General features: G+C 37.7%; 1 protein-coding gene across 1 annotated transcript in view; it reads left to right on the plus strand.

The window, feature by feature from the left end:
* The window catches only part of LOC140158928 (uncharacterized), a 31,536-nt gene extending 15,550 nt beyond the window's left edge, over positions 1 to 15,986 (plus strand). Inside the window, 5 exon segments of the mRNA XM_072182204.1 lie at positions 2,202 to 2,289; positions 3,527 to 5,295; positions 5,298 to 7,367; positions 8,403 to 8,524; positions 9,619 to 15,986. Of these exon segments, the coding sequence (XP_072038305.1) occupies positions 2,202 to 2,289; positions 3,527 to 5,295; positions 5,298 to 7,367; positions 8,403 to 8,491 (4,016 nt within the window). The 3' untranslated portion in view covers positions 8,492 to 8,524; positions 9,619 to 15,986.
* The last annotated feature ends 651 nt before the right edge of the window (positions 15,987 to 16,637 follow it).

A 16,637-nucleotide genomic window follows, 5' to 3' on the forward strand; every position in this document is an offset into this window, starting at 1 on the left:
ACTGGAATACTCTGGCTAGTGGCTACATAATGTTTATGTACAAAATATTTCTTGCAGATTAATTCGTTTAGCAAAGATATCGCAGAATTTGAATTTCGTTCTGGTGTACCAGAACGAAATTACAACGTATTGTCTATGGAGCAGTGTAATACACATATCATGCATAACTCGCAAACGCAAAATCGGAATCAACTGAAATTTTGGGAATATGCTTTTTTTTGTGGATATGTACTGAAAAATGTCATAAAAAGAGGATGCTAGGATCACGAAATACTCCTTTAAGAAAAAGATAGGCCCAAATATATAACCAATCCACATTTTAGTTATTTAAGCCTCATCTATTAGTAGGTACAAAGTAGAGGTCATGGATTCACACAACATTAAATTGAATGGATTTTATTGGTACTGCAGGCCTATTCTATTCTGTTTCCAGTCAATTCTTAGGAAGAACATCAGAACATCACCAGAGTGTTATTAAACCATACTACATTTGACTACATGTACATACTTGCATTTGGAATGATCTGAATTTGAGATAACTGAATTGATGACATGAGGAAACAGGGTAGATCCTCAATTGCAGGATGTCACAAGCTAGGCGTTAACAGTTTGCACATTTAATACAGCCAACATGTCTATGTTTCTATATTCCCAGGAATGTGGGGAAGGACAGTGTTGCACTTGAAAAAACAATTAGAATTCAATAGAAAGTGAAATTATGTAAAAAAAATTTTTCTTTGGTCCTATTTTTTAAAGAAACATTATTGGAATTCAGTAAAAGTACCTTTTTCTCATTTCTAGAATATTGTAAGCTGCTGTTGATCACCATTGAACAAGTTGAAAGCAAATGTTTTTGCTTGTCAGGAAAGTGCCACATATATTATGACCTCCTAGCCTATATAATCTAAATGACCTTTAATATTCACATAATTTGATTTACTTCTTTGTGATTTATGTGTGTGCAGGTGTTGCACATGTAGGGTGTGTGAAAATGAAAATAAAGTAATCAAGAAAATCAAAATTAGTTTTAAAGATCTGATAGATTACAATTGATTTCCATAATCTGAGCATAGGTATTGGAGGAGTAGGGCTGGCTGGTTGAGACAATAGTTGCACATAGAATCACATCCAGATTATCTGTAATGATAAAATATGTGATACCACTTCCCTGATTAGACCATTGATATTCACCATGTTAACAACCCAGACAAATAAATCGTTTGTGTCAACATACTGGTACCATTAGAATGTCACCAGACATCAAAACTGGGACAAAAATAGTTGCTTACCAGCATCAGCAGTGCCATTATAGGAATTTTTGTTGGTCATGTTCAAAAAATTCTTAAAATCTTTTCATTATTTGTGTCAAACAATGAGGTGAACATTTTGGTTGTACAAGAATTGGGGAAAATATTTGCGAGCAAATATTTTAGTGGGTAAAAAACTTGTGTGGTTGAGTATGCAGTGTCAGCAAACAAGGCTAGCCAATTTATATCATGGAAATGCATTATGCACACACAATCCACATATCCGTGGTGCTTGTTTGTGCCTTGTACACAAGATAATACAGGCAATGTCGCATACATGTGACCATCCCATGTTCCTTCCTGTGCACATTAAGTACATTAATACAGGTAATAAAGCAACCAAATTGTTTTCAAGATTATCCGGATTTCAGGTTTATCTAAATTACTGTGGAACGTGTCAAAATGTGTTGTTGTTACATTATTTAATATATTAAATGGCCCAGAACCAGGCCAAATCTTGTGGAAGGACACTCAGTTTATTTACCAATGCATTTTGGCATAGCTTTGTTATAAATCTTGGTATGGCTATCCATGAGTGTTTAGCTGAAATGTACACAAAAATGAAATGATTTCATCATCATTATTGTAGGATTGGGTAGGAAAACAAATTTTGTTGAAATTATGTCAAATTAACATGAGAATGAATTTTGAATGGGTTTGGAAACTTAAATATCTTCATTATGATGATTATCATACTTTCAACTTTAAAATTTGTAACCATGGTATGATGGTAAGGAGAGAACTGGTTCTGTCCCAGAGGTTTTTTTTTCTTTTCTGTCTAGTAAATCGCAATGTTTTTTTTTTGTTCATTTACTCGCATATTATTTGTCACAATTTCAGGAATTCTCCACACTAAATGTTCTCTGTTATCTTGTGTCTTTCACCTTTCTGCAGGTGTGCTAGTTGTAAATGTTACCTGGAGAAACAAGACATACGTTGGGACGCTTATGGACTGTACCAGACACGATTGGGCCCCACCTAGGTATGTATTACACACTGACAGACTTGCTAGCTGCCTGCATAGCCAGCTAGCTAGCCGGCTGCGGGATTGGATGGTAAAAATAAAACAGCCGGCTTGTTTATCTCGTTGGCTGGTTGGTTGGTTGGATAGCTAGAATACAGTCTAATAGAATCTCCTATGATAAGAACTTGATCTGTACTCTGTATGCAGTCAAGGAAACAGCCCTGGAAATGGGGAGTATTGAGTGGGGTATTACTAGAGAAGATAACATGGGCAAATATGTGACAGATTATATGATTGTACAATAGGTTTTCTGTATGAGCTAGGCAGTTATGGGTTTGAAAATCAAGTCAAATGTTGTCAGATGTGAGTAACGCACATGTGGGAATATGGTGAGGTCAGTCCAAATGTGCAATTTGTGAATGTTTGTATGAACATGAGGAAGGTACCCTGGGCAAGGTACATGAGACTAAACTATTCTGCATGTTTTTTGGGTATGAAAAACAAAAACATCATAAAAGAAAATTCCTGGCAAGTTATATTAAATAATTTGTACCGTGTTAAAACACATTTGAAAGTAGTGAAAGTGAGCATTTCAAATGATTAATTAAGTGTTTTCTGATCTGGGATATTTTGATCATTAAGAACAAGTAAAAATATGCATGCTAAGATGGGAACATGTGTTTCAGCTTACTGCTTACTGATTGATGGTTCAATAAATGGAAATAGGATTATTTTAACATTGTAGTTTGTCAACATGAAATCAATTGCACCTCTCCCTCTCTCTGAACATCTCTTGCCATTTCATGGAATCATTATAATATTTGACCACAGTTCCGTGCCTGTCCACAGCGAGCATTAAATTGTTGCACAGCAATTTTGATCAATTTCCTTGTTTGCTGTATTTTCTGACATCTGGCAGTCATCACAGTAATGATGCATGGTAACACGTTCAAGTAAACAGTACTGGATTGCTTATCATAACAAATTTGGTGTCAGAGTACTTGATCTGTTCTTCTTCCTTCCTGCACAAGGTGTCGAGTTACCTGAGCAAGAGAGGGCGACATTTTATATTCAAATGTAGTTGCTCACAAGAGGGCAACATTGCATTTAAAGAGACGTACAGGCAGTGAAACTGGTGTGATTGAAAGTGTAGAGTGTATCCCATCATGATGGTCAAGCAGTGTAAGGCTTTTGTTGTGCAGTATACTAATAATTCATTTTTGTATTTTTATTTTCTTTGTTATTTTATCTTCAGGTTTTGTGATTCTCCAACCAGCGACATTGAAAACCGATCCACAAAATCATGTGGGAGACCAAAGAGAGGACGTGCCAACAACAACAACACCAACAGCAATGACATGAGCAATTTCACCGAGACGCGGTCATCCATTCACAGTAAGCTACGTAACGCCCAAGCAGCAAGCCAACCAAAAGGCCGCAAAGGAGCAAGTGCAAATGGTAGTAACCGAAGCTCGCCAGTGGATAAGCCACAGGGGAAACGCAAGCACCGTCCATCCGAAGTAAGCGCAAGTTCCGGGGAAGATTCTAAATCTGCGAAAAGACTGAAAAGTAGTGCCAAGCAGAATGCAGTATCGGATCCAATTCCGGATAGCAATGGACTCATTGAATGCCCGGAACCTAATTGTAACAAAAAATACAAGCATATCAACGGACTTAGATACCACAGTCAGCACGCCCACCAAGACGATAAGCCTGATGACGACGATGAAGATGATGATCAAGATAGTGAAACCAAGTCAAGCTCTGATGAGAGCAGTTGTATGTCCACACAAATGGACAGTGTAAAAAGTAAAGATTGGAGTGATTCAAACAGGACTTCAGATACTTCCAGTAATGATACCAAAGCTTCACCTGCTGTTACCGTGCAAGCAGAACCAATTACAGAAACACAGCGGCAATTACAGTATAGTACTGCAGCAGCAAATGCTGCTGCAACTGCTGCAGCCAATGCTGCTGCTGCTGCAAATCTGGACTTATTACAGCGTGGTAAAGAGTTGTTGCACAGTGGCAAAGAGGACAGTTCTACCAAAAAAGGACACAAGTTGGCATCAGATAAAACTAGTCCGAAAATGTTACATGGCAATGTAGGCAAATCTAAAGATTCCATGCCTGCGAAATCAAAAGGTGATTCGTCAGAGAAATCTGGTGGAAAGCAGAAGAAGGGCTCAACAGAAAAGGACCTGTCGGTATTTGATTTCAACTCTGCCGTGGACTCTGATAGTATTCCAGAACCATTGGGTTCAGACAAACATGTTAGTGTTATCCGTCCGATAGCAGAAATGTCAGCAACTAGTCCTTCGAAAGAATCCATTACTACTCCAGCAAAGTTGCAGGACGTTATACACACCACAGCTCTTCCAGGTTCAGAGCACTTGGAAGAATTTCAGAAACCTAGTAAAAGATCCGAGAAGGATAAGAGCAAGTCTAGTGATCGTAAAAAGGGTAAACATGACAAAGTGCCTAGTAGTAAAGTGAAACCTACCCGTCCAGTCACAGCATCTCCTACTCCACCGCAACTCGTTGCTGTACCAGCCAACATGGCTGCCAAAGGTGCAGTAACCACGGCAACAACTCAACCCTTGAAATTGCCACCTGCCAATGGCAAACAAGCTATAAGTCCAGCTCTGAAACCAATTCAGCCCAAACCAACAGTCCAGAGTGAAGGGAATGGGAAGGAGAAGAAAAGCAAATCAAAAAAGAAGTCAAAAGATAAAGACAAGGAGAGGGAAAAGTCCTCTTCATGTGCCAAAGACAAAGAAAGTAAAGATTCCAGCAATGTAAATAATAAGCAGAATGTTCAACCTGTACAAGGATCAGCCGTAAAACAGCAACTGGTCGCACCTGCAATTGCCTTGCCCATGGCTGTCCCAAAGCAAGCACTTCAGCAACCAGGAGCAGTGTTGCCAGACACCTGTATCTTGCATCAAGCACTCACACAATCAGGCATTGGACCTGAAGATGCAGAAAGAAACTCTCCTAGCGTCACCAATGCAGGTGATGTCCCTAAACAGACCCCAGTGGTCAGGCACCAAAAGATCAGTCAAAAGATGTAAGGCCACTATTTCAAAACAGACCGCCTATGCATGGAAACATGCCTGAAATTCCAAAACTGATACCAACTAGCAGTGTTGTCAATACAGCAGGGCGTGCTGTTGGCGCTGTGCAACCACAAATGCCATCACATACGGCGACAAAACCTATACAACCTGTCCAGGAGAACTCTAAAGTTGAAAAATCTACACTTCCTATGCCTCAAATCAAGGCCAATTTGTTGGCAGAAACTGATACCAATTCACAAGACGCAGATATTAGTCAAAACGATGATCGGGCACGTAGCCCAGCAGCCTATTCAGATATATCTGATGCTAACGATGAAACTGAAGTATCACCATCAAAAGCTTTGAATGAGCGTGACCCCTACTCCTTTCAAGACGCATCAAGAAATCAAACCAAAGTAGTCCCTCCGCGCGATGAGCCTCGTATCCATTCCAAATCTTTGTACACTCCGTTGTCAGAAGTTGGCAGAGAAAGAATGCCTGATGTCTTGCAAAAAGCCCAGCAGGATTCGCATAGAACTGTAGCTCCACCTCTTGTGCAGCCACCATTCAAAGGTGATGGTGGTAGTGGTGGTAAAGAGGGTAGCCACACTGAAGGGCCAGATGCAAAGAAACCACGTAAAGACACTAGTTCACCAAGACTACCTGCTACAAATGAGGTAGGGTATAATAGACCTCCAACGCAATCCTATCCTGGGCAATATCCACCATACATGTCGGCTGGTTTTGTTATGGATCCGCAGTATCATATGCATTTGCTAAACACAGATCATCATTACAGGCAACAGCATGAACAGTTTCGCCAAGAACAAAGACAAATGTCAGAGAAAGAGCGAATGGATAGAGAGCGCAGCACAAAAGATAAAGCACCACCTGCTACTGGGAGTAGTAAACCACAAGAAGAAAGGACAATACCGAGAATTAAAACTGAGCCAATAACCCCTCCTAAAAGACCTGTTGACATGGGTCAGGAGAGGAGTAAAACTGATAGACCATCTAGTGCTGAGAAATTGAAAAGAAAACAGTTGGACTTTAACAAAGGTGGTGCCGAAAATGCAGCTAGTGCAGAAGTTAGTAGTGAACGTCCACAGGACGATGTACATATACCACGTTCTAAAGCGTTTATACACCAACAACATCAAGAGGAGATGAGACAATACTATATTTACCAACAGAAAGTGCAGGAGCAGCAAAAATACGAAGAAGAACAAAGACGCAAGCTCGAAGAGAGCCGTGCTAATCCAGAAAATGTCGGTAGTCAGAAGGAGAAAGAAAGTAGAACTGAACGTGAAGAGTCACAAGAAAGGCATAGATCGGGGAAAACTCCGTCCCCACAACTTAACCCACCAAAGAACAGAAGTCCAGGTCCTCCAGCTGATGAAAGGAAGATTAGGGGCTCCCCAAGTCCATCACCTATGAGCAAAGATCCTAAAGGTATTATGTCGTCAAGTTCTTCCAGGAAGGTGTTAGATTATCCTGCCTATTTACAGCATACCCCATATGGACCAGTGCCCATGCATCAAACCCCTTATGGGGCCATACCTATTGATCCTAACCACCCAGCATATCAACATGTCAACCCCCTTATATACCAAGCATATTTAGGCCATCACGGTCACTATCCACCACCATCAGTGGTGAGTCCCATGTGGAAATCTCCTGATGAGAAAATTCATGAGTTTGAACGCAGCAGAGCGATTTCCCCACATCAAGCATCGTCAAGTAGAGGCCCATCACCATCTGAACCGCCACCCAAAGCCTTAGACTTACTACAACAACATGCTTCTAGATACTATAATTCACATAAACACGATAGATCAAGATCACCAGATACAAGTAAATCAAGGACTTCTTCACCACAGAGAAGACCAACATCGCCCAGAAAAAGCCCTGAAGCATCAAGTTCAACAAAAGAGCATGACAGAACAGACTCAACTCCAATGGTTCATCAGCACATGCACACACACCAGCATACACATGTGGGTTTTCCAACAGTACTACCACCATACGATCCTTTTGGTAAGTCAATAACTTTAAGTCTACTACAAATCTTGTCAGTACCAACTGAGATTAGACCCAAAGAGTTCCGACTCCACCATGTTTATAAGTCGCTCATAGAAAGCAAACTAGTGTAGGTATGGATTATGATGCCAGGCACCTGCAAAACTTTGATTTACAGTGCCGATAATATGTGCCAAGTGTTATGTGCAGCAAACCTTTGTAATGCCTAAGATTGAAGGTGCAAAATATCATTTGATATCAGGATTTTGCAAATAAATGCTGGTGGTACACTATTTTGGTCTCCATGCCTGAATATAGTGAGTGTATCATAGCAGTAATGAGGGTTATGCATGCTGCAATTTTGAGTTTGTACTCTTTGGGTCTAATCTTGTACTAATTACTACTAACACCAACATTTTAATTGTATATGTGACATGGTCTGGTCCATGGGGGCCAAAGGAGGCATTTTTGTAAAATTTAGTTACTTTAATCATTTATCTTCTACAAACATTAGGCTATCATATACTGAAAACACCAAAGGTCTAGCATACTTGGTTCTAAAGTTATGAAGTTTTGTGACGTCTATTTTCTTATGTATTTCATTACTTCCATATTTTTGCCTTTATCTCAATTTCAAATTTGACGCCTTTGGCCCGCATGGACCAGATTGTGTCACATATCAAATCCATCAGCTAGTCATAGTCCCTCAGAACTTAAGTTCAATTTCACCGCTGGTGGTGTACTGTTGTCTTTATTATACACAATTACTATTGTCCTGATTGTGATGTTGTTGCATGTTTGAGCTGATTGTCATGATTGCGACTTTATTAATTTCCTATGATCTGATTCCATGTTTATAATGACAACAGAATAAAATGGTAACATCAGTCAAAGTTGCTCAGGATGGTAAACAGAATAGTACCAAGGTGGTAAAATAGGCAGTGTCAGTTTAAACATGTATTCCCAACCGATTATGAAGATATTTTGTGTTATATATAATTCAGTTATTAGTTACTAATGTTAATTGGTACCTGTTGTTTTGTGTATCTGTAGTAATTGCCAGTCAACAAGCAGCAGCTGCAGCAGCGGCGGGAGTCAGTACGCCGTATTCAGTCAGAAGAGATGCGATGCCACCAACATAACCCATTACATTGGCAGATAACCAATTCCATTGTGTAAGTTGTATTTCTAACAGTAGTTATTGCTTGCTTATCGTCACTGGGCGGGAAAAACCTCATATGTACATTTGGCCCTTGAATATGGATGAAGCAAACCCTTCAATATAAAGTCTACACCTACAAGGCTTTATTCATGTTCAAGGGCCAAAAGTAAATATGAGTTTTTTCCTGCATGTACTTTGGCCCTTGAACATGGATAAAGCAAACTCTTCAATATAAAGTCTACACCTACAAGGCTTTATTCATGTTATGTTCCAAGGGCCAAAAGTACATATAAGGTTTTTCCCGCCCAGTGACGTTATATAATATCTCAGTCATCCAATCTGAATGAAGTGAAAAGGTGACATACTTCAATGCACTCCTGAGCAAATGCCAGTATCAAAGGTAGGGTAGATTTCACTGACATTAGGATGCATCCATAGTACGTTAAGCCCCTGAGCACTACCTGCCAATCTAACATTGCCTCTGCTTGATCAATTACATGATATCTCTACTTAAATCACCAATCAGAATGGAGCTTTGCAAATAATTCACCCAATTTTTTTGCGTGGTGAAATAATTCTAACAATGTTGCTGATTGGTCCAATTGATAATGAAAACTTCTTTTTGGCCAATTGGCAGGTAGTTCTCATAGGGTTAAACACATTGTAATGTATGATGGATTCAATTTTGCAAACTGAAATACAATCATAACAGGAACTCATTGAAAAGTTATGATGGATACAGATTATGATCAAAAACTGAAAAGTTAGTATTTGAAGCCAGTTAGAATTGGATAAAATGGCAATTTGAAAGAATTAACTACAAATCCAAGTTTACAAGTGCAAAGATCAACAATAGTCAAAGTTTCAATGTAGAGCAAAAACTAGTTTCAGTTGGCACAAATGTCATAACTGTGACTTGGGTGTTCACAGGGGAAAAAATACACTGATTTCCTATGGCTTTTGGTTTAGATGGACCCTGCCAGACCCACACAATTGCTGATTTCAAGTGAAAAATGGCAGTAAATAAATCTTGCATAGGGAAGCTACTTCTTTCCATTTATATCCATGGTTTGTTAATGCTTTCTATTATTTCTGTTTGATTTACAGAAAGAAGCAAATGTTCAGCATTAAAGGGACCAGTCTATAAACAGTGAGAAATTCAAAGCAAAGGCAATCACTTTAGAAGGCTGACTGGACATGGTCAAGTAGAGCTCAAAGCAGAGTAGAGTTTCTTTGGCAACTACAAAACAACTACAGACATATTGATTGGACTTGGAGTTTGACTTAAAAGAATCCAGATTGGAATACATAGCGGTTCTTAGCAAGATTTTGCCTATCATTGTTGCATCCTTGCAGACTACCAGTAGATTTAACATGCTAAATTCTCATGAATAATGTATTGGATTGATTCGAGTGATCACAAACTGAGCATGAGTGATTTTGATCTTTTGGATCATGTTTATATTTCATGACACTAGTCAGATGGTAGAGGTCACTTCTACATGTAGAGGGTAAGCCCTGATGTAAACTCCACTATTGCACAACTCTACAATGCGTTTTCCATGGAACCATTGTATGATGAATAAAATGTACTCCATGTAATACGCATTTAGGTACGCATTACCGTTTCCTAATTACCCTTTGCACGGTCACAAAACGAGGTTCTTCACACAAAGTTCATGACTGCGTGTTGTGTGTACGCTTCGCAAAAGCCTTCTAGCGCATTGCTAGAGAAGCGCTAAAATCAAAAATGCACTTTCTGTGCATGCATTTGCAGTGAGAACCTTGATTTGTTAGCAAGGTGATGGATCCGTGTCAGGTGTGAATAGGTGGTGACTTAACCATGGGCAATCAAAAGCATACAATGATGTACATGTAATGTTGCAATCTTAAGGTCGGTACAGATCTACTGTTTGCATTGTTGTATGGAGACTGGTTATTGTTTGCATAAGTGGAGCGTACATCAGGCATAAGATACACATTTAAATTGAAGGAGTGATAAATAATTAATTCAAGATATTTCGGATATTGTAATATTCCAATACCGTAAAAATTCGCCTAATGGCACCATGGGCTCCCTTGACATATGTGGAATTTTAGGCACAACCTAAAAATAACCCACCAGCAAATAAGGACACCGAATCTTAATTCTTTTTTGGATTTTAGAGGAGGGAGCTCTCTATTTGCAGATGAAATTTACACCAAGGTAAAGGAGCCCATGTGCACCATTGCGCGAATCTTTACGGTATATGTCATCATTCTACAGGTCACCAATAAAACTCACTTTAACCCCCTGAGCACTACCTGCCGATCTAACATTGCCTCTGATTGGTCAATTACATGATATCTTCATTTTAATCACCAATCAGAATGGAGCTTTGCGAATAATTCACCCCAATTTTTTTGTGTGGTGAAATTATTCTAACAATGTTGCTGATTGGTCCAATTGATAATGAAACTTCTTTTTGGCCAATCGGTAGGTAGTTCTCATGGGGTTAAATTTTAAGCTTGCCTGTTGACGTGAAGTATGAAATCACAAACAAAACTGCAGTATGTTTATAATCTGCACTTAAGGAATATAAATAGGTGGACGGAATGGTTTCATTTGTAAGGATGTGGGAAATATTGGATTATCACTCATGAGGATTAAAATTGTGTACCTCCAGTATTTGTATCTCATTGCTTAAATTGAATGACTGTTTAGTGTGAGTGCTGGGCATGCATGGCCAAATTTCATTGTAATCAGAATACACAGTGAAATATCTTGAGGTACACTGTTTTCCACTCTGAGAGTAACTTACAAGTATGACAAGCTATCTACTCAGGCTTCAACATCAGTGTAACATACATTCACTGAGACTTTATATTTCAGGCCTAATGGGCTATTCCAATTGAAATCCATACACCCCAAGACATGACCTTATTCTTTCAAATGGGGTTACCTGAATGGTGACTTCATTTACAATCTACACCCCCTGTGTGGAAGATTAAGGTCATGTCTACCATAGGGGGTGTATGGATTTCAAATGGAATGGCCCAATAGATATTCTTTGTAAAGAGTTTAATTATTATCGGGATGTCTTCAGTCAAAATCAGTCAGAACTTAGTCAACAACATGGAATGGATAACACCTGTAAGCTTGTGACAATTCTATGGACAGAAGTCCAACTTTAGAAGGAGATCCGATACTTCTGAGTAAGTTCTGATAGATTTTGACAGACCGTTCCACTTGTTGCTCAGGTGCTACATACTGTAAATGAAAGAGATTGACATCATTCTATATAGTTGTATATCAGTACACCTGTTTACAACACAGTTGATAGTACACCCATTGTAAGGTTGCTAATTGAAAGAGGAGGGTTGTTTTGTAAGATGTTGTGAATACAGAGAAATACTTGTACAGAAATGGTCTATGCTTTCATATTGACTCAGTCAAACCTCACATGTTGTATTACATATTGTATCTTGTTTTTACACATTCTCAAAGATAATCAGTTTTGAAACTAAATAGCTGTATTAATAGTCTGTTTAGTGTAGTCTGGATATGACCAGTGCCATTTTCATACCAAGCCAATTTTTCATGGAATATAATGTGGTAACTGTAATGTTCTTAATGGTGTACTCAAATTTAATCAATCTTTTGTAAAGACTGATATTTAACTCTGAACATTTTGCCATTGTGATAATAAACATGAATTCAGGTATAAGATGTTGCATCTTTTTGTTCTCCATCACAAATTTCTGCTCTGTGCTGAACGTCAAAGCCAGCTTTTGATGTGACATCGTTGCTACTTTACGCATTGTCATTTTCAGCTACATTATTGTTATTCTGCTCAACGTTAACACTAGGATCCACAACATGCTCTTCTATCAGGGCACAGTTCTTTAACCCCAATACATTTGTACATTCATTGAATGACCTTTGAAAATTTGGGTACAAATAAACCTCATATTCTGCAACTTGAGGTCAAATTTTGCACTATGATTGTTTAATTGAGGTTATTGAACTATGTCATTGGGATGAGGCCATTGTGGTCCATAGTGTAAGATACTTACAGGTCTGCATGATGTTGAAGGTTGATAAACATCAAAAGTAAAAACTTCAAATGCTGTTGCCATAATACAGCAGCATGTGGATGTCACAGTGGGCAAAAATGAAAAGAGTATAAATCTGGCTTTAAAAGGCTAGCAGAGCTCATCTCTACAATACAAAGAGTGGTTGCAATATGTTGCCAAGCTCAAATTCTAATACACTGGTGTTTTTCTCAGAACTGGTATGTAATGTATGACCTAAAGCTCTAACAGTGTAAAGAGTGTTTCACCCTCCGAGTGTTTTTGAATCCGAGGGTGAAATTTATGAACTGGTTATTGGTTTTTGCTCAATACCAAACTGGGGATGAATTCTGGTAGCTTACTTCATGCGTACAACAACTGTTTTAACTATTTCTAACCATTATTGTGTGAAGCCTTTACCATGTGGCAAACACATCAAAAATATTGTTATATACATGTAGGGTTAGCAGTGACATTTTCGTATGCTGCGACCCTCTATTGAAACCTTATTGTAGATAATGTGATATAAAACAAAGCTTCAATTTTTGTGAAGTCTTAGTTGCTTTAACTAAAAAAAGTAACTCCAATGATGAAAGTACTGTATTTGACAATGCTTTTATAAAGCTTAGTAGTGTAAAAAGATGAAGGTGGCCAGATAAGCTGTTCACAATGCACTTTTTCCACTATGTTTTGTTCTATATTCTTTGTATAAGTTTTTTTTCTTTTTCTGTAAATCTTTTTGTCTGATATGCACATAAATATATTTTGATTACCTTCAATTCAAATTGTTTCTATCATATGCTATATGTATTATTTTTTTCTCTTGTTTGTGTTTTAAAAGAGTTATTACCAGCACCATGATTTTAACCAACTAAATGGTAGTAGCGTAGGGTGGTGAACCAATGGTTACCAGATCTTGAGCAGTATCCTTGTATGGGTTAATTAAGGATTTGACAGCAGATCATGCAGCCTATTGTACCTGAGATCAGCTGTTTGAGATGAAAATTTAATTTTTTTCAAATCTGATTGCTGTACCTGTACAATATGTAGCAATACCGTAAAAACTCGATAGTTTGCATATGTGCTTACTATCGAGCGCTTTTGAAAAACATGAAATGGTACCAAAGTCTGGCGCTTTACCAACTGAAATTATGGGATTGAGACACATTTGCAGGTTTACTTGTTCGTATATAACTATGTGTATCGATGATTTGCTCAAAACCCTATATGCTAACTATCAAGTTTTTACGGTATTTGATCAATGAGCTAATATTTAGCACATATCATGAAGGTGTGATACCAGCATGAAGTGAACATTCTTTGCTTCAGCATCATTTTGATAATATTCCCATGTCAGGATACTGCCAAATTGTTTCCTCAATAAAGAAACGATCATCAAGAACCATTTTTTAAAGCTAAGTCAGTGTAGCATTAAGTTTTATGCCTTAATTTGATATCTGTTTTGTACAATAAATATCGCACAAATTTAGCATTTATTCATTGTATCTCATTTGAATAAAGTATAACTACCAAATCCACTTCAACTTGAAGCATAAATAAAGTATAGCCATGAAAACTGACAAATCCTTAGCTATGTTGGCATGTTACATGATTCAATCACTAACCCACACCTGTGTCTTTGATTGGCCAATTGAAGTAGCATGCATAATCAGTAATAGCAGTATCATAATTCATGCTTTCAAGTTTGGATATTTTCAAATAGACATACCAACAATCTCACCAACTGTCTTATCATTTTGCAAGATTTTGTGAGGCAGGTATCTCATTTATAATTGCTGTAATTTCTAATTTGTGGACTCAAACATGGTTAGTTTGATGTAACAGATATATTTTACTCGCTCAAATAATAATTATTAATACCATTGTTCATACACACTTATTTTGTAACTCTGTCAGAATTATGGGTGTATAAAATATGTGATGTTTATTACAAATATCAACATGATGTCTAGTAGTATGACAACAGCAGTAGATACAGGAAGTTAAGTTGGGGCTGTACCTTACCTTTACACCAGTCAGTCAGGCTATAACATTACCAGATGGACTTTCAAAGCCCAAGCTGTTGCATTGCACTTTTGTAACGCATCACCTGGGTAACTTCCAAATACCAGGAGCCATACAAACTTGTTCCCAGTAGCATAACCCAATCACTACATCAAATAAGCTCAAATTGTGGCCTCAAATTCTGGAACACAAGTTTTTGAGCGTAGAGGCATGTTGGGTTAAAGCAAGCATTTTTACCTGGTTCCCAGTGTAACAGTAAGCACCAGGAGAATTTGTGACACACACAAAAAACGCTTGGGTATAAGCGCAAGTTTTAGGTTCGGCCGTGAATTTTAAGATTTTTCGAAGATATCCATTTTTAAAGTATTTATTTTCCAAAAAACTTAGTTTTAACAAAATTGGTGATCTGCAATACAATCCATGCAGAAAAAGTATAGAAAATAGACCATAGGACTTAAATTATAATGAATTCCAACTCTGTGCTGCGTAATTTAATTATAAAAACCTGCAAATTTGAACTTTTTTGGGAAAATGCACGCATTTTGGGAATATTATGGATAAATTGCGCAAATCATAAACTGGTGCGCGAAATTTGCTCTCAAAAATCTCACATTTTTCCAGTGCTTAAGTAACAGAGAATTGGCCTGGTAGTCTATTGGGGTACAGCCCTGATGTTGCTCTTCATTCCAAGTGCACACTCACTTTCAACTTATCCTCAAAAGTATCATTACCGTACATTTGATAGAAAATCAGCTAATTCAGTAACCAATCATAGTACAGTATTTGCAATCAAGCATTGTAGGGTTGTCACGTTAATCATGTAATATGAAGCAAATTTTCAGAAATTATTTGTAATAATAGTCACCAGCCGTGTGTGATGTAGTACTTAAATGAAAATGAGGCAAATTTCACTATTTGATTGTATCAATTTATCCATTTCAAGTTTTATACTCGGCATGAGAGAACTTGTGCTCACTGTATTTAGTAGGATCTTCCATGTCTTTGTGAGGTGTATTGATATGTTATCAATATTATTGGATATTCACATGTGATTAATATTGGTTATTGATATCTGATCAATAATGGGTTGATCATTCATCAATATCAACATGTATTGACTAGTGGTCAACATCAATCTGATATTTTTTGGGATATTGATATTTTGATCAAAATTATTGGGTATTGATAATAATTATTAATATCAATATATTGATTGGTATCAATTTGATATGATTTCACATTGACAACTAGTAAACCACCTCTGCATTTAAGTAAGCTGAGTAAAGTGTGGTTCTTCTCTTACATAATATATTTTTGTTGTTTCTAGATTTGCATTATAGCAAGTCAGTGGAGTGAGAAGAGAGTGGGAGGAGGCTAATAAAAAAGACAAATCATAATATTGTTGTTATTGTGTTTCATTCTTGTGTATAAGTGTTTACTATTGCACACACACACTTACAGGACCAATGGGTAACCCCATACACACCCAACACAGTTAAGCTGAATTTATACTTGACTGCTTTTGCAGAAAAGAGATTCTCACATATGCCGTATGTTAACTACCATTTTCAGGGCATCAAGCTGATTAATCGTTACCCATCGCTTTTGAATGCATCAACCACTTATTTTTAGATTCAACCACTAATTTTTAGATTCCAAAATCAGAACTGATTAGTATTGAAGTGAGCCATAAGTATATGCTGTATATTATACAGCATCAGTGCACTGCATGCTTATGGTGCTATGCAGGGCATGCTATAACAGGGATGCTGTGTAATATTATGTAGGATACAGCACAGTGCATAGTAGTTGGTATAATATAAACAGCTCCTCATAGGAAACCCATACAATCCTTATGAATGCTGTATTGCTGTATTACATTATACAGCATCAGTGCACTGCATGCTATGCAGGGATGCTGTATAATATTACACAGCATCAGTGCACTGCATGCTATGCAGGGATGCTCTATAATATTATACAGCATCAGTGCACTGCATGCTATGCAGGGATGCTGTATAATATTACACAGCATCAGTGCACTGCAT

The sequence above is a fragment of the Amphiura filiformis genome, chromosome 8 (genome assembly GCF_039555335.1).
Source record: "Amphiura filiformis chromosome 8, Afil_fr2py, whole genome shotgun sequence".
In the NCBI taxonomy this organism is placed as follows: Eukaryota; Metazoa; Echinodermata; class Ophiuroidea; order Amphilepidida; family Amphiuridae; genus Amphiura; species Amphiura filiformis.